General features: G+C 42.6%; 1 protein-coding gene across 1 annotated transcript in view; it reads left to right on the top strand.

Moving 5' to 3' along the window:
• Nucleotides 1-19,482, top strand: part of LOC122810517 (inner centromere protein-like) — a 1,067,288-nt gene extending 1,047,806 nt beyond the window's left edge. Inside the window, exons 17-18 of the mRNA XM_044082099.1 lie at nt 17,674-17,830; nt 18,681-19,482. Of these exons, the coding sequence (XP_043938034.1) occupies nt 17,674-17,830; nt 18,681-18,889 (366 nt within the window). The 3' untranslated portion in view covers nt 18,890-19,482. The remainder of the gene's footprint in view (nt 1-17,673; nt 17,831-18,680) is intronic.
• The last annotated feature ends 309 nt before the right edge of the window (nt 19,483-19,791 follow it).

Genomic DNA, 19,791 nt, shown 5'->3' with positions numbered 1-19,791 from the left:
TTTCTATGCGAGCATTAAATTGTCAATTTCATATGATTCAGTATCAGGAATACATGTTGGATGACTTGCAAAAGAAATTGGCTTCCCCTGAACCATTAGATAGAAAGGGGTTACAGGAATTGGTTCATAATACTCAGCAGGTTAGCAACCATTTCCTTCAGTGTGGATATGATGCATTGGAAGCTTCATGTAGAGCAGCAATGACAGGTGCGGTCATACGCAGACATGCTTGGTTAAAGGGAACAAACATTGCCAGACCATGTGAAAATTAATTTTCTGGACGCACCACTAGAGAAACATAAGCTATTTGGTGCTACTGCACAAGAGGTTTTAAAGAAAATAGAGGAAAAGGCAAAATCAGTGCAAACAGTCAAAGATTTCCTCCAGGTACAGCCTCCAAGATTCAGCAGGAATTGGCCTTCTAAGCATTGGTCCTTTCCATACACAGACAAATTTCAAAGAGGCAAAAACAGACGTGGCAGAGGTAGAAGGCAAACTCGAGGCTCCTACAGAGGACGTCAATGGCAGCCTCCGAACCAGAGAGGTGGGGCAGGACCTTCCACTGCTCTGCAGGGACAATCTCAATGACTTGACTTTGACTCCACCATCCAGGGCTCAATTAGAAGCACCTTTGGGCAGAAAATTATCTTTATTCTCACAAAATTGGCACAATATTACAAAGGACAAATGGATACTGGACATAATAGACAAAGGATACAGATTCCATTTTCATACACTACCAACAAGACATGGCAGGCCAAACCTGCCACCAAATCAAAGGGCAGAGGCACTCAAACAAATAACAAACCTACTTCAAATAAGAGCAATAGAAAATGTTCCTTCTGCAGAACAAGGCCAAGGATTTTATTCAAGACTGTTCTTTGTTCCGAGAAAAGAAAACCAATGGAGACCCATTCTGGACTTGTCCGCACTGAATACTTACCTTATTGTGCCAAAATTCAAAATGCTGACTTTACAGCAACTCCTTCCCATGCTGGGCAAGGGGTCTTGGCTGGTAACTCTGGACCTCAAGGAGGCATACCTGCATGTCCCAATCAGACAAAGTTGCAGAAGATACCTCAGATTTCTTGCAGGCTCAGAGCATTATCAATTCTCAGCATTGCCCTTTGGCTTATCTACTGCGCCCAGAGTGTTCACGAAATGCCTGGCATCAGTAATTGCACATTGCAGACTTCAGGGGATACAAATATACCCTTACCTGGACGACTGCCTTATACAAGCGGACAGCCAACAAGCCTTGTTAAAAAACTTGGACTATGTCATTTACCTACTGCAGGCCTTGGGATACACAGTCAATATTCAGAAATAGTCTCGTACCATCCCAACAAATACCTTTCCTGGGTGCCACACTGGACACAAACACCCAGATGGCGTTTCTGACAAAAGAAAAACAAAAACAATTACCAGAATACTTCAGAAAATTAGCAACACACACCCAGATGACTGCAAGGAAAATCCTGCAGGCCCTGGGTTTCATGGCATCTTGCATTTTTCTGATTCCACACGCAAGGCTGCATATGAGGAAACTACAATGGTATCTAAAAAGTCTATGGTCTCAACACAGCCACAGCCTGGAAGCATTGATCCCACTCATTACATGCCTTCAAAAGGAATTTCTGTGGTGGGCTCAAGCAAGCCAGATAAACAAAGGTCTGCCTTTCAGCAAGCCTCATACAAGTCAAACCATAACAACAGACGCCTCAGACCATGGATGGGGGGCGCATATGGAGGGCAGATGCATTCAAGGACAATGGACACAAAAAGAAAAGCATCTGCACATCAACCAAAAAGAAATGCTGGCAGTGATACATGCAATCAAGGCCTTCGAAAAGTTCATGCATCAGGGCCATCTACTAATAAAGACAGACAATACCACAGTTATGTGGTACATAAACAAGCAAGGAGGTACCCATTCCTACCCTCTTTGCAGACTGGCAATGAATCTCTGGGATATTTCCCTACAATTGAAAATAGAGCTACAATCCCAGTTTGTACCAGGGAAGGACAATGTTCTGGCGGACAGCCTAAGCAGAAACATCATGGATCCACACGAATGGATGTTGCATCCAGACATTTTCTTACAAATAACTCAAGCATGGGGAAGGCCGGACATAGATCTTTTTGCCTCCCACCTCAATCACCATCTGAAAGTTTTGCACAAGGACAAACCATCCTCAAGCATGGAAGGTGGACGCTCTCTCCTTCAGTTGGAACTCGCTAACACTATATGCCTTCCCACCTCTTCCTTTGATGACCAAGGTGTTACTAAAGATCAAGACAGAGCAACCGAAAGTCATACTGATAGCTCCAGACTGGCCAAGGCAACACTGGTACCCACTGCTACGGAGCTTGACACACACCAATCCGTGGCTCCTTCCTCAATGGCCACTTCTGACACAGCACAATTACAGGACTCTACACCCCAGCTTGAAAACATTGAAGCTGACAGCTTGGAAGATTCCATGACTATTCCTCAGGATACACATTCCAAAAGGGTAAAAGATATCATCCTGGAGGCGCGCAGACCTTCCACTAGAAAAACATACTCAGCAAAATGGAAGAGATTTCTTATCTGGAACAGCAAAAAAAAGGGTCAAGACCCATCAGTGATGAGCATTCCACAGATCCTAGAATGTCTGGCCGAAATGCTCCACAATGGCCTTTCATATTCTTCCATAAAAATACATGCTTCAGCAATATCTGCCAAATATAACACTGATCCGCCTGTATTTTCTCACCCATTGCTAAGACAGTTTCTAAGAGGTATAAAGAACATCAACCCTCCAAGGAAACCACCAGTGCATGCATGGAACCTCAACTTCATGCTGGAAAAATTAACTCTTCCTCCCTTTGAACCAGCAGCATCTTCAGAGTTGAAATTTCTGTCTTGGAAGACAGCTTTCCTTCTGGCAGTAACCTCAGCAAGAAGGGTCTCTGAGCTACAGGCCCTTATGGCAATACAACCATTTCTCATTTTTCATCAGGACAGAGTTTCTTTGAGAACCAATCCGTCATTCATGCCAAAGGTGGTATCCAGGGTGTCCCTGAATCAAGCTATTCACCTAACTACCTTCTTTCCCAATCCTCAAAATAAAGGAGAGACTTCTGCACACCTTGGACATACACAGACAGTTGCGCTACTACTTGGACAGAACCAAGTCTTTCAGAAAATCTGACCAGCTTTTTGTAGCTTGCGCTGCTGGATTGCAGGGAAAAGCAATTTCCAAACAGACAATTTCTAAATGGATTGGAAATTGCATTCGATTCTGCTACTCTTTTCATGGAAAAACTGTGCCAGCTAACATCAGGCCACATTCTACCAGAGCTAAAGCCACCTCCACAGCCTTTTTAAGAGGAGTGGCAACAAAGGGCATTTTAGAAGCTGCTACATGGAGCTCCGTGTATACATTTTCCAAACATTACAACCTGCCTTTGTATTCTAGAGCAGGGTTTGCTTCTGTGGTCCTGCAGGGCATTTTAGCTACACCATCTTTGTCTTAGTGCCTAACACCCCCAGGTTGGCTACGGTATTCAACCCATATGTCAGGACTGCAGTTGCATCCTTGAAGGACATAGTACAGTTTTGTACCTATCATAAATGTAGATGTCCGATAGGTATGCAACTGGAGTCAGGTTTTCCCTCCCACCTACCCCTCTGTGGTATTCTTTTGGGTTTCTACCCCTCATTTTAGCTAACTGGGGTTATCTTTCATGGTGTATTTGTTTTTATGTTGTTGTACTTGTCTGGAATTTTTTCTCTATTTTCAAAATTTAGCCTTCCTTAGAGGGCACCTGGCATCTGGGGCAAGAAACACTGAAGAAGATGGCGTCGGCTGACGCTTTTATACCCCAGGCGCTCTGACGTCGGGGAAAGGGCGACATCAGCCGACGCCAGACCCAGACTTTGGAATCCGGCCAACCGAAGGGCTGCCTGAGGCAGGACAACCCATATGTCAGGACTGCAGTTGCATACCTATCGGACATCTACATTTATGGTAGGTACAAAACTGTACTTTCCTCAGAGGGGCCAAAAATTTGAGACCACCCAGGAGAACTCCAACCTCAGCCTGGGACCTTAACTTTGTCTTGGAGAAACTCACTCTACCTCCTTGCAAGCCAGCTGCTACTGCAGACTTAAAATTTCTTTCTTGGAAGACAGCTTTCCTTTTAGCAATCACTTCAGCTAGAAGGGTATCTGAATTACAGGCCCTTATGGCAGTGGAGCCTTTCATCATCATTCATGTGGACAGGGTGTCCCTCAGAACCAATCCATCCTTCATACCCAAGGTGGTATCCAGTGTGGCTCTTAATCAGTCCATTCATTTGCCAACCTTCTTTCCCAATCCACAGAATAAAGGGGAATGGATACTACATCCCTTAGATGTGCCCAGACAACTTGCATTCTACTTGGACAGAACTAAACCTCAAAGGAAATCTGAACAACTGCTGGTGGCATTTGCTGCAGGGGCAGAGGGGAAGGCTCTTTCAAAGTAAACCATTTCTAAATGGATAAGACATTGCATTCATTTCTTTTATAACCACCATGGAAAACCTATCCCCCAGGGGATCAGACCTCACTCCACCAGGGCTGCATCTACCTCTACAGCCTTTCTCAGAGGTGTCCCTACCAGGGACATCCTAGAAGCTGCTACCTGGTGTTCTGTACATTCTTTCACCAAGCATTATCATTTGCCAATTTTCTCTAAATCCAGAGCTGGCTTTGCCACTGCAGTCTTGCAGGACCTTATAGCTGGCCCTAATGCTATCTAAATTCTTTCTCCCAACCATAGCTTTGGGAATCTACCCAAATGTAATGACTGCAACAGTGAAACATGAAGAACATAGTGCAGTTGTGTACATTTACCATAAATGTAGATGTTCAAGTGTATTCACTGTTGCAGTCTTGGTTACCCTCCCTCCAGCCCCCTAACTTCTTTTGACTATACCTCTACTTTCCTTTTCTATGCTTAAAAACCTTTTTGGTCAATTTGCTTTTTGTTGGAGGTATATCTTTGTACTTTTATATTTAATTGCTTCCCTTTAGGGGGGCACCTGACATCTGGGGCAAGAAAAAAATGATTTAATGGCCTCTGCTGCATGTTTTATACCCCTGACGACCTGACGTCATGGAAGAAGGGACAACAACTGATGCAGGACCCAAGACTTTGTTAATCAGGCCGACTGAGGGCTACCTGCAAGCAGATAACCCAAATGTAATGACTGCAACAGTGAATACACTCAACATCTACATTTATGGTAAGTGTACACAACTGTACTTTCTTGTTCATCCAGAAATCTGACTGAAGGAGATGTGGATAGAATGATGAGGAAATTTGTTTCCACACAAATTCAGATGGGAATTCTCCAGGCTCCTACCCTATCGAGTCTGCAGACCTTTACAAGTACTACTCCACCTATTTACCTCCTCCTCTGATCCAGCCTTTAGTTTTGAAGCAGTTGGATCCAAGAATCCCAGAGCCATCTGTATTGGTTCCTAAGATCGTTGCATCTTCCACTCCGATACCATCTCTGAGTGTCAGAATTGGATGACTGTCAGAGCTGTAGTGTCGTTGCCGGTTCAAGGTGTTGGAGTAGACTCTGAAGTTGTCGGAGCCCTGGCATTGGACAACTTGGCTCTGACCTCTGCCTCAGGTGGACTATGTTTGGGTCAGAAGGAACCTACAGTCCGGAAGCTTGTCTTCTCTGCTTAGCCTGTTTCTCTCTGGGGCACTCTACGTTTGAGGCAGTGGAGAGAGTTCTCTGTCCTCCTAGAGGAAGGATGATCTCTCAACACACACACACACACACACACACACACACACACACACACACACACACACACACACACACACACACACACACACACACACACACACCTCGGATCTTTCTTCCCAAGCCCATCTGTTTTTGTACCTTGAGCCTTAACATTCTACTCCCCAGGGGCAGCCAGCCCTAAGTCTCCATGCCACCCAGCAGGGTATAATAGTTTCTTCTGATACTTCTCCAGAACATCCCATCAAAGAATCACAAAGAGAAAGTGCAAAAGGAGACACTTGATCTCCTCAAGAGTCAGTCACGAAGATACCTACTTTGAGGAGGAGGAGGAAGGGTCTCCAAGATCCCCACCTGACATCTCCTTTGGAGACATTCTGGAGATCCTCAAGCAAAGGGGTGGCTGAACTACCAACAGCCCTTCCCAAGAGGAGTCTGTATTCCTGGATGTGCCTTTGGGGTTGGCCCATCTACCTCCGGAGTGACGGTGCCTGCTGATGAGCTCATTGATTTGATCTCTTGGCGGGAGTGGAAGGAGCCTAACTCAGTTGAGCCAGTCCCTAAGAGCTAGACAGGATCCTGGCACCACCCAAAGGTAAAGAATTTTGGAATAAAAGAATACCAGTAGATTCCATGGTTGTAGCATTGGACACAAAAAAGGAACTTGCAGAACAGAGTTCCCCTCTTCATCCCCTATTAGGGTCACTGGACAGATTTGGGAAGTGTGTATATGCTTCAGTGATGCTTGCACTTAGGCCGCTGAATTATTTGGTACACTTCAGGCGTTGAGAGAATTGATTAAAGAACTCTCCAAATTCCTCTCTGGGACCATTACCTCTGAGGCAGAGACCTCTATTGCCTTCGCAGTTTGCAGGTGTCTGGTTTAGGCATTTCAATTAGTAGATATGCCTGGATGCACCTGTGTAATTCCGCAGAGCCTTTTAAGTCCTACTTCGTCAATGCTCCCTTGGACAGATGCTCTTTGTTTGGCCCCAAGGTTAAAGCAAGTATCCAGATGTGAGCAGGATAGTAAGACCCTGTCTACAGTGAGCATACGTTTTTCGAATCCTCAAAACTTTCTCTAGGAATCAGCGAGGTGGTTGAAAAATGTGATTCGGAAAGTCCTAGGGTCCTTTCCATGATCCATATGGAGAATAGTTCCCCCAAGGGCAGGGGAACCGAATAGAAGATGCTGCCACACAGCAGAGGAAGCTACCAAAATCAAGAATCTAGGGACACTTTCTCTGATGGATTCTACCAGCACTGCTGAAAGGAGGCCTGATTGTCCACCTTTGGAGGCAGTCTGGTGTTTTCTATCCCTGCACCAGAGAGCCTGTTTAGAGATTACAAAAGATACATGGGTGAAGAGGATTATTTCCAAAGGTTGTACAATACCTCTTTTCCCTCCCTCCTCCACCCAGTCAGGGGAAGGAAGTGCACAAAATTTAAAAAGCTGCTAGAAAAGAGAATTATCCAAGAGGTCACCCCCATACCAGAAAAAAACAGGAACCTACTCAAAATTCTTTTTAGTGCTGAAGAAAGCAGGGGACTGGATACTAATTTGGGTTCTCTGCATTCTGAGCAAATCAGCTTAGTACACAAAGTTCCAGATGGTTATGTTTCAATCCATTTTGTCTTTTTTGCACCGGGATGACAGCATGTGCTCTAGATCTATCACATAAAAATGTACAGACAATCCAGAAGATAACCTACGCTTCTGGCTGGGAGTCTGTTATTACCAGTTCAGAGCTCTGCCCTTTGGCCTTACCACTGCCCCTAGGGTGTTCACCAAATGCATGGCAGCAGTAGCAGTCCACTTGAGACTGCAGGGATTCTAGGTGTTTCCTTACTTGGACAACTGGCTCTTAACTGCTCCGACCAGGCATCTGCTGATAAAAGCACAAGATTATGTACTCCAGCTGTACTCTCACATGGAAATTATCATTAGTCACAAGAAATCCAAACTAGAACCATCTCAAATATTAGAGATCATAGGAGCCTTGTTCAATACGGTAATGACAGCCTTCCTTCCCTTACCAATGGTACAGACTGTTTGATTTCAAGTCAAAATGATAATCCAAACTACTTCTCTATTAGTGCAATTGATTCTCCAAGTTTTAGGGTCATTGTTTGTTGCAGTAGTTGTGGTTCTGTTAGCAAGGTATCATCTGAGAATTCTTCATTGGAACCTAACAACTCTGTGGTCTGTTCTGCACCAGCCTTTGTCCACCCAGATCAGAATAACTCAGGCATGCAAAAATCATCTGTTGTAGTGGATTCACTCAGATCAGATTTTTACAACTCTGCCCCTTCATCCTTCCTCACCCCAAGGGCACAGTGACTGTGGATGTTTCCCAAATCAGGTGGTGGGCACTTCTTGGGAAAGGCAGTCCAAGGCGCACGGTCCCTCGAACAGGCCAGCACTGATATCAATGTCTAGAAATGAGAGCAGTTATCCTAGTGTTGGAGGCCTTCCAAGACTCTTCTTTCAGGGACTATTGCAATTTAGGCTTGACAATGTCAGTTGTCTGGTACATTAATAAACAAGGAGGAACCAGATCTTACCCCTTATAGTGAGAAGCTCTGAGTTTGTGGCAGTGGGCGATCTCATCCAGTCGTTTTCTGATAGCAACGCACATTCTGGGGAAATGCCACGTGATAGGTTGAGGCAGTCCATATTATTGTCTCACGAGTGCTAGAAGAGTCGCAGAAATTCAAGCCACATCTTCTAATCCTCCATATTTAATTTTTCATAAAGATAGGGTACCGTTAAAACCAATCCATCTTTCCTTCCTAAGGTGGTGTCAGAATGAAACATCAGTCAGTCTTCCAGTTTTCTTTCCAAATTTCTCAAACAAAGGGGAATACGTGTTATACTTATTGGTCATTCACAGACAGTTACATTTCTGTTTGTACTGAATGTAAAAATTCAGAAAATCAGATCAAAAATTTGTTCCCTTTCCAGAATCAAAACTGGGCAAGCCAGTTATCAAAGTAACTATAGCCAAGTGGCTAACTGATTGCATTTCCTCTTGGGTTTATCTTTGCAAAAACCTTTGAGAGCTCATTCAACAAGGTCCATGGCAAATTCATCAGTATTTTTATCCAGATCTTCCATAGATGATGTTTGTGCTGCTGCAACTTGGGCTAATCCTCATACCTTTATTATTCATTACAAGTTGGATCAGGTCTCTAGGAGAGAGGCGGCCTTTGGCTCAACAATACTCTGGAGTATCCTTTCTTGGAGTCCACCCGGGATTCAGGTAGTTGGGGACTCTGTCCCATTTGTTGAGGAACAAATGAAAATTGATCGGATAGAGAAGTTATATAATTACCATAATGTTCCATCTGTGTTGTCCATTTTCATTCTCTTTCAACTTCCATCCCTCCAACCCCCTACCATTTTATTTGTGACTTCTGGAAGAATGAAAAGATGCTAAGGGAGCCAATGTTCCTGCCTTTGAGCTCCAGGTATTGGCTTCTCATATAGTGGTTGTTCCTTGTTTTTAATTAGCAATGAGGTCAGCAAACAAGACCTGAGGTATGGAGGGGGAACTAGGGCATTGTGGGTAAGGGAGGAGCTTGAGAATTTTCATTATCCATGCGCTGTAAAAAGCAGTAGAATCTGATCAGAGGATCGGTTCCAAACCCACTTGTTGAGGAAGAATGAAAATGGACAACACAGATGGAACTTTATGGTGAGTACATAACCTTTTTTTTTCCCTCTGCATAAAAAATAAAATAAAAATCTATATTGATTTCTCTGGCCTTTTACTTTGATTTGATCTTTGAGGGATTTTTCATTTAAGCTCATTCTACTAGGGATGTTGCCTCTTCTGGTGCCTTTTTCTAAGGTTTAAACTCAATAATTGTTTTAGTTGCAGCTATTTGGTCTTCCTTTTACAACTTTACTAAACCTTATGAGATACCCTCTTTAAGGCTAGAGCTGATTTTACCTGATCCATTCTTCAGGGTATTCTGGACTTGTGTCGTGTACTACAGTCCTCCTCCTTGTCATTATAAAAGCTCTGGTAATCTTGTTACTAGTGAGCAATACTGCAACAGTGATCAAATGTAGAACACAGTACAGCTGTATAAGATCTCAACATAACAGTTGATGCCAGAATTGATCACTTCCAGTATATGCATTTATTCTTCTTGTCCTGCACCTTGGTTGGGGTGTACCTACCATTTTTCTGTCTGCTGTGCTTGTCTGGTTCAAATATTTTCTTAGCCTCAGTCTTCTCTGACTGGGCCCATTAATCTCTGAGGAACTTCCCATCCATACATTCCTTGTGTACTAGCACACTCATTCACGGGTTGTAAGTTGGATGGTTGTACAAGAGGAAGGCACCCAAGCTTTGGTGTACCGGCAAGACGTACAGTATCCTTGACAGGATAATTCTCACTAGTAAGCAGTATTGCAACAGTGATCTTTTCAGACGTGTATTGTTATGGTTAGTTATTACACAACTCTTCACTGACACTACTACAAAATTGTACTATTGTAATATACCAAAGAGATCCAAGAGACCTCTCTCATTACCCTGGGACTTGTATTTTTGAAATGATACACAAACAAGGACAACTCATTCCCTTTGAATCTGTTAACACTGCTGCTCTCGCATACTTGTCCTGGAAAACACTGTAGTGATCAACTCAGCTAGGAGAATTCCTAAGTTGCAGACCTTGATTGGGAACCTTCACCCATCCTGTCTTTACCAATGCGGTTTTTCAATTTTCCTTCAACTTTTAGCACAAAACTCCTCCAAAATCACAAAATACATGGTAGAAGATGATGCATATTATGGGTGTGCACAGATAACACTTGTGCTAAGAGGACAAGAAACGTAAGAAAATTTTAGCACCTGTTTTCTTTCAAACCAGGGAAATAGGATGGATAAGTATCCAAACACATCCCTTCCCATATAGTTGGTGAGTTGCATCAACTTTTATGATACTAATGGGGAAACTTACTGTCAAAGTCAGAGCTCATTTCACTAGGGCAGCCGTCTTCACCCAAAATTATCAGTGAGGATGCTACCTGAACTTGAGTTCACACCTACTCAAAGCATTACAGAATGGGCACAAGTTTGAGGGATAGATCTGATTTTGCCTGTGCATCCTGCTTGGGCATAGGTTTGGGATCAGGGATTTGGTAGTATCCTATTCTTTTATGAATGTTTTGTATTCGTGATTCTTATGCTGAATGTAATGGTTATATCAGGGCACTCCTTGTCTTCTGAACATCTATACATATACAGAATGAGAGAAATCAGGATGTATGAATTTGTTTTTAATTATGCTTTACCTGGGTAGTGCACTGATCAACAGGCCATTTGCAGGCACAGCCCGTGTGACTAAGATCATATAAGTAATGAGCAAAACGCATTTACAAATGGAAGGATGTGCTGAAAAAACAAATATCTACATATTTACAGGTGCAAGAATATGCTACAACATTTAGTTCAAGAAGCAGTTTACAATGTCAAAACATTGATGGTAAACTGAAATTATGCATAGCAGAGCTTTATGGATAAAATGTAGCCAGAATGACAAAGATGGCTTATGCTGCAAGGATAGCAGTATGTCATTATATAGAAGGAAAAGATGCATGTTTGCATAGTTAGATATAGTTGAACCATAGCTTTAGTGGTTTTGGGGAGGGTATGGATGAGAGTGTTCAGTTTTATAGTTATGTCCTGATGTTCTTCGTGTTTCACTGTTGCAGTCATTACATTTGGGTTATCCTGCTGGCAGGTTGCCCTCAGTCGGCCCGAATTCCAAAGTCTTGGGTCCTGCGTCGGTTGCGGTCACCATTTTCTACAGTCTTTCTTGCCGCGCGGTGCCCAAAGCAGAAGCAGTTCGCAAGTGCCAGTCAGCCGACTCCTGAGATTTTCGTGTTCGAATTTCAGATCTGAAGTTTTCATTAAAAGCCAAGTACCCCCGTTGGGGAAACTTTTTTCTTGCTCCAGACCGATGTCAGAAAAAGTTGTTAATTGTATTTCTTGTGGGAATCAAATACCTCATAAGGACTTTCATTCTTACTGTATTCTTTGCCTAGGCCCTGACCACGACGTTGCTAGTTGTCGGTTTTGTGCTAGATTTAACCAACGCACTATTAAGCATCGGAACGATTTTGCTTTAAGCTATTTTGGCCAAAGATTTAATTATACGATGTCATCGGATAGCCATCCGACTACCAGAGTTCACAAGAAACGCAAAGAAAAAGAAAGACAGGCAACCGAGGTCCAAAACCGACAAGGCTTCTCCTAAGCCAGTTGCCGGTTCTCAGTGAGGCGGTTTCGCAGCCCTTGACGCCCGCTACTTTAGAGCCGCAGGGCGCTACCGACTCCCACATGGAGTCGGCCAGGCCACTGGAAACTCAAGGTATTGGACCTTCGGAGACTGTTCCCTCAGATGGGTCCGGAGCCGCTGAGCTGGCATCGGCTTCTGAGGGTGTATTCAGACCTAAACAATTATACATTAAAACAACTTCAGCTTCAAAGGCAAAGACTAAAGCACCTTTAAAGACAAAGAAACAAGTACAACAGCCTCATAGACAGGCCTCCATGCCCAAAAAACAGATGCTCAAAAATGGCCAAAGACTTAATTAGCTTGATCAGGGTTTCCCATCCCCCTCTTGATAAGAGGCCGAGGCAAGAGACAGACTATGAACTTCAGATCAGGTTTCCATTTCATCTGATTCCTCTTCTGATCAGGAATACTCCCTTCCTCCCTATGAGGATTCTGATGCTGAAGAATCTATCCCTTCAGCCTCTCCTCCTGAGGACTACTCTTTTGGGGAAACCTTGCATACCATGAAGGAGCACTTCCACTGGGAGAGCCAAGATTTTTATGAATCTAAGAAAAGGCTCAGAGACTTCCTTTTACTACCACAACACAGGCCAATTCCAGCTGTGTTAGACATTATAGATTGTGTTTTCAGAGTCTAGTCTGACCCCTGACTCCTTACCTCCAGCTCCTGTTAAGCTGACAGATACTACAGGGTTCCTGACTCTCATAAATTCCTTTTCAAAAACCCTGCTGCAGGCCCAGAAGCTATTTCTCAAGGTCCCAAAAGGGTCAAGGCTTCCACTGCAAAAAACCCTACCCCCTCTGACAGAGATTCTAGGGCATTGGACAGATATGGAAAAAAGATGTACACATCTGCTACTTTGGCTATAAGGGCCTTAAATTGCCAGTTTCATATGCTCAAATATCAGCAATATGTCATGTCACTGCTTAAACAGAAAATGTTGATAAATTCTGAATGTGCAGAAAACAAAGAAATGCAGGATTTATTGCATGCAGCTGAACAAGTTGGAAAGCATACTTTGCAATGTGGTTTTGATTCTCTGGAGGCCTTCTGCAGGGCCGCTGTTACAGGTTCTGTCATTAGGAGGCATGCTTGGTTAAAGGAACAAAATCTGCCTGATCATGTCAAAGCAAAATTATTAGTTGCTCCATGACAGCATGATACCTTGTTTGGTGTTAAGGCAGAAGAGGTGTTAAAGAAAATGGAGGAAAAAGCTAAATCTATGCAAACGGTCAAGGATTTCTTACAAGTACAGCCTCCTAGATTTAGCAGACACTGGCCTACAAAGAATTGGTCCTTTCCAGTGTCAGACAGACCTCAAAGGGGCAGATCCAGACACCCTAGAGGCAAATCCCAGCCCCAAGGTTCGTACAGGTCTAAACAATGGGGTGCTTCTACCTCCAAAAGTGGAAAAGACAAATCACAACCATACAGGAAACAGTCCCAATGACTTCCCCCTGCCTGCACCAAGCACTTATCTTCTGGCAGCACCTTTAGGGGGAAAACTAGCACTTTTTTCTCAAAATTGGCACATTATAACCCAGGACAAATGGGTTCTAGCCATAGTGTCACAAGGCTACAAGTTTCACTTCCATACCCTGCCAAGGGCAAACGGTTGGCCAGACCTGCCAAAAAAATCAATGGGCAGAGGTTCAAAAACAAGTTGCATCTCTCATGCACATGGAGGCTATTCAGCAAGTGCCACAGCAAGAACAGGGACAGGGATTTTACTCTGACTGTTCTTGGTACCCAGAAAGGGCAAAGCATGGGAGACCAATACTGGACCTATCTATTCTAAACACTTTCCTGGATGTACCAAAATTCAAGATTTTGACCTTGCAGCAGCTTCTGCCCATGCATGTCCCAGTCAGACAGTCATGCAGAAGATACCTCAGATTCAAGGCTGGCTCAAAGTATTGCCAATTCTCTGCACTGCCCTTCGGCTTATCTACTGCGCCCAGGATCTTTATAAAGTGCCTGGCACCAGCAATTGCTTTCTGCAGACAGAGGAATACAAATATATCCTTACTTGGACGACTGCCTCCTTCAAGCAGAGAACAAGGACATTCTACTACAGCATCTGGCGTTTGTAAAGAGACTTTTAACATGCCTAGGGTACACAGTCAACGAAAAGAAATCAAAACTAGTACCCTCTCAAGAGATAATATTCCTGGGTGCAAGCTTAAATACAACTGCCCAGATGGCTTATCTCACACCTGACAAACAAAGGCAACTGACTACCTATTTCAAGGAAATGGCAACAAAGGACCAGTTATCTGCAAGAAAAATTCTGCAGGCTTTGCGTGTCATGGCATCCTGAATCCTACTAATTCCATATGCAAGACTGCATATGAGGAAACTTTAGTGGTACCTAAAAAGTGTCTGGACACAACATTGCCAAAGCCTGGAAACAGATTTCTCTCATTCCCTGCCTGCAACAGGTGTTTCGATGGTGGGCAAAGGCTTGTCACCAAAACAAGGGACAGCCATTTTCACTACCCCCAGTCAGGCAGAACCTTACTACAGATGCATCAGATTATGCCTGGGAGGCCCACATGGCAGGAAGAGGTATTCAGGACACCTGGTCCACAAACCAAATGCATCTACATATCAAAAAGAGATGCTAGCTGTTCAAAATGCCCTGATGGCCTTCAAGTACCCAATTCATCCGGGACAACTTCTGCTAAAGAGAGACAACACCATGGTCATGTGGTACATAAACAAGCAGGGGGGCACTCATTCTTACCACCTTTGCAGACTAGCCATGGCTTTATGGGACACAGCATTGACTTGCCAATTTCATCTGCAGGCACAATTCCTGCCAGGAAAGGAAAATACTCTGGCAGATGAACTAAGCAGAAACCTCATGGATCCCTACGAGTGGCACCTGGATCCACAAGTCTTCAACATGATAACAAAGAAATGGGGACGCCCGGACATAGATCTGTTTACCTCCCCTCACAACAATCAACTAAAAAGATTCTGCACAAGGACTTGTCACAGACGAGCATGGAAAGTGAACGACTTATCTTTCAACTGGATAAACCTATCAGTATATGCCTTTCCTCCACTGCCTCTCCTTCTCAAGGTACTCCTAAAGGTCAGACAGGAGAAACCAGAAATTATTCTGATTGCCCCAGACTGGCCACGCCAGTACTGGTATCCGATCTTAAGGAACTTGTCTCAATGCCCAGCCTGGACCTTACCTCAAATACCTCATCTACTGTCCCAACAAAACAATCTGATTCTGCACAGCCAACTCAGGACCCTAAACCTGGCAGCATAGCGGATAATGTAGCCATACAAAGTACACCTCTCAGTAAAGCTGTGATGGATGTCATTTTAGAAGCCAGAAGGCCTAGTACTAGAAAATCATATGCTGGAAAATGGAAGAGATGCTAGAAAATCATATGCTGGAAAATGGAAGAGATTTTGTGCTTGGGACCAAGCTCAAGGAACTGATGCAGTTGTCCCAAATATTCCTCAGATTTTGCAATACTTAACTGAGATGCTGGACAAAGGCCTATCTCTTTCATCAATTAAAATCCATGCCTCTGCCATTTCGGCTCATTACAATACAGAGCCACCACTCTTTTCTCATCCTTTACTAAGGCAGTACCTCATAGGAGCCAAAAATTTAAGGCCTCCAAGGAGAACACCAATACCTGCATGGGACCTCAATTGAGTCTTGGAAAAACTCACCTTACCTCCTTTTGAGCCAGCTGCTAATGTGGATATAAAGCTTTTATCTTGAAAAACAGCTCTATTCCTAGCAATAACTTCTGCAAGATGAGTCAGAGCTACAGGCTCTCATGGCTGTCGAACCCTTTATTATTTTTTATAAGACAGGGTCTCTCTGCGGACAAACCCTACATTAATGCCTAAAGTGGTATCCAGTGTAGCCCTTAACCAGACTATTAATTTGCCAACTTTTTATCCAAATCCACAGAACAAGGGAGAGAAAATTCTGCATTCTTTGGATGTACACAGACAACTTGGATTCTACTTGGACAAAACTAAAGATTTCAGAAAGACAGAACAATTACTAGTGGCATATGCTGCAGGATCACAAGGAAAGGCCATCTCCAAGCAGACTATTTCAAAGTGGATAGGTCACTGCATTCGTTTCTGCTACTCACAGCATGGCAAACCAGTGCCTAAGGGCATTAGGCCACATTCAACCAGAGCTGCAGCCACCTCTGCAGCCTTTCATAGGGGAATACCAACCAAAGACATTTTAGACTGCTATTTGGAGTTCAGTGCACACCTTTACAAAGCATTACAATCTGCCACTTTACTCTAAATCCAGGGCAGGCTTTGCCACTGCAGTTCTGCAGGGCCTCATAGCCGCTCCTAATGCTGTTTAGCTCCAGCCCCTCAACCATAGCTTTGGGACTCTACCCAAATGTAATGACTGCAACAGTGAAACACGAAGAACATAGTACAGTTGTGTACACTTACCATAAATGTAGATGTTAGAGTGTATTCACTGTTGCAATCCAGGTTACCCACCCGCCATTCCCCTTATTTTTGCTGGAACTTATCTTTACTTCTCTGATCTATACAACCTATGTGGTGTATTTGCTTGTAGATGAAGGTAAAGTTTATTTTGGTGCATGTATGCATTTTTTACTCGCATATATTTAGCCTTCTCTTTTGGGGGCACCTGACATCTGGGGCAAGAAAAACTGAAGAAAATGGCGTCTGCTGCATCTTTTATACCCCTGACGTCAGAGAAGAGGCGACAGCAACCGACGCAGGACCCAAGACTTTGGAATTCAGGCCGACTGAGGGCAACCTGCCAGCAGGATAACCCAAATGTAATGACTGCAGCAGTGAATACACTCGAACATCTACATTTATGGTAAGTGTACACAACTGTACTTTTCTATGCATGAAGTGCAGCCTTGCCTTGTGAATAAAAGCCCTAAAAGATGAGTCAAACCTTCCATATCTCCAGATCTTTAGTGTCTTCTTAAGCAGCATTCTTCCCTCCACGCAGAAAGCTTAGTGGTCATTTTTATTTATGGTTTCTTCACATTGATGAATGGGAAAAGATCTTTGAAGAAATAAAGGTGTCCATCGTGAATACTGTTGAGTTTTGGCCATGATCTCCCTCTGCTGGCAGGATAGTTGTTCAGGTGAGCTCCCTGCTGAATAAAGAAACCTCCTTAGATGAGGAATAACTAGCCATTTTTAGCTGTATAAATTTTCTACAAAGGTTACCAAAATGTATTGCAATACTTCTGTGTCGAAGGCATTTGAGCATGAAGCCTGTATTTCTCTTACAAAATTACAAAGCATTTCCATTAACATTTTACAATCTAGTATTTTGGAAACACTTTGTTCACTTCACTGACTTGTAGAGCACATTTCTTGCATAACTGATAGGCTTAGTTTTATAATTTTTATCTAGTTTTTTTCTTACAAAATACAGTAATAATTAAATGAAACACACTGACTGCTGTTCTTTTTAGTGGTGCTAATCACAGTATATAAATGTTTTTACCTTTAAATGTAGTCCTTGACAAATTTATTCTAACCAATAGTTTGATGTTTAGGCTCCTTCAGTTTGCCAGTCATACCAAATGACTCCCAAGGGCTGTGATCCAAAGCCTCCTAAAATCAATCCTAATAATTATGGAATGGATTTGAACAGTGATGACTCTACTGATGATGAGGGAGCACCACGCAAGCCAATCCCATCATGGGCAGAAGGTTGGTGGCATTTCTTAATTTATAAATCATTGTTTGAATTTTTGTGGAGATGTCACAAGTTATTGAAATGTGCTAACTAAATGTACTTTACATTATAACTGTTGTAATACATTGTCTCAGAAAATATCGGCAAACATTAAGTTCTCTAGTATAGTCATTGCTTACTCCAGAATTAGTCTGGGAAAGGGCATTACAAATGCCAAGAAGATAACAGTTTCACTGCTAGCCAAGCAGTTTTTTTTTTTTTTTAATATATAGCAAGAAGTCTCTCCAGTTTACCAACAGTATATATCTTTCGTAGTATAATTGAGTATTGCCTGTGTGGTGCAGCTAATAAGTGCCTGTTGTCACCTTACTGATATACAGGACTGAAAGAAACAGTCCATCCTGCCAGTATTGTTGCTGGGCACGTGAAGATCCCAAATCAATTATCTGGGTAGTGAAAGAAAAAGGTAGGTAAATTGGCTTTTCTTTGACCCTGTTTATCCATATCTCAGGCCCTCAAGAGCAAGGGTAAATGCAACATCTATGGAAAGTTTAGTGTAGCCAGTAAGCCAGCATTTTGTTAGAAGGTAGAGGAAAAATAAAAGTATTCAGAGAAAATCCACACAGACACAGGGAGAACAGCAAAATGCCATACCCTATACCACAGAGCTGTGAAATGGATGCCTTACTCATAAGCCATGATATGTGCAACATGGTAAAACTCATTAGTCCATACTAGATACGTAGACTAGTCTAGAGGAGATGGAAATGGATTTGTAGGACAAGAAAGTTATACTGCTGTTTGAGAATGTAGTTGAAACATATTGGGTGAATGTGTACTTACTCTTATCTGCGTGCCTTACAGGGAAACTTTTGATGCAAGCCATCAATCGTCAGTACTACAACCCACCAGATCATCAGTCCTATTTTGGAGAGGTTGAAAATCCCAAACTGGAAGAAATTTTCTACAAGAGCAAACCTCGCTATAATAAACGAACAAGTTCTGCAGTTTGGAACTCTCCTCCAAGCCTTGGTAATAGGGACAATTTTGCTTACACCCTGAAGAAATTCTGAGGATCTAGAACAGTTCTGTCTGCTGTAACATAATAAAACTTTTGTATGGCTTGCCTATACAATCTTAATACGAGTCCTACAAATGCATTATGAAACACTGAATACACAGTGACTAAACTAAGCAGTTTTTTCTGCTGCAAATATTGAAAGTGTGACTGCTTTAAAAGAAGACTGGGTTTGTTGCACCCTGTTCTGATGTTACAAATGTGTCCTGGATTATTCAGCTATCAAATGGGCACCCACTGTGACAAAACTGCAGATGAGTGACTCTTCATTGTATTGCAACAGAATCTTGTCTTTGGAATAAAATGAGTGTGGTGTCATAATCCTAGAATCTGCAGCCTTTTGACTTCATTGGACTTTTACTTTTTGTATATAATTGTACAGAGGTCTCTGGCTGAACCTTATATTCAACCACATACATGCACTGTTCACCCATTTTTATTGGTGTCCGTAGTGTCTGTCTTTTTTTATTTGTATTTTATTTTAAGTTTTGTAAAATTGTTTTAAACACTTAAGAAAAATATTAGTAATTACAGAATATAAAGATGTTTCATTAAAGTTTAGTCCTGTTGGGACAGATCCTTTTTTCAGACGTAGTATTTGAAGTTAATTTGATTTCTGCTTGTATAAGCTGATGGTCCTATTAATGGATTATTGACTGGAAACACATTTTTCTGCAGTGTATGTATGCGGAAATTGTGGCACAATCTTACTTTTATAGACTTGTAGGACAAGCTAACTATTCAGCTCTCTTGTTGCAGCATTGCTTATTTTTTAAATTTATCTATATTAAACATAGCTTTTAATGCATTGCACACACATGGCAATAGAACACGCAAACTATAATTAGATTATTTTCATGAAGTAGACATGTTTTTTTCTAACAATTTTCATTCACT

The sequence above is a fragment of the Protopterus annectens genome, chromosome 9.part0 (genome assembly GCF_019279795.1).
Source record: "Protopterus annectens isolate FY-2018-M chromosome 9.part0, PAN1.0, whole genome shotgun sequence".
Taxonomy (NCBI): Eukaryota; Metazoa; Chordata; order Ceratodontiformes; family Protopteridae; genus Protopterus; species Protopterus annectens.
Note: the sequence above shows the minus strand (reverse complement) of the source record. Positions and strands in the feature narration are given on the sequence as shown.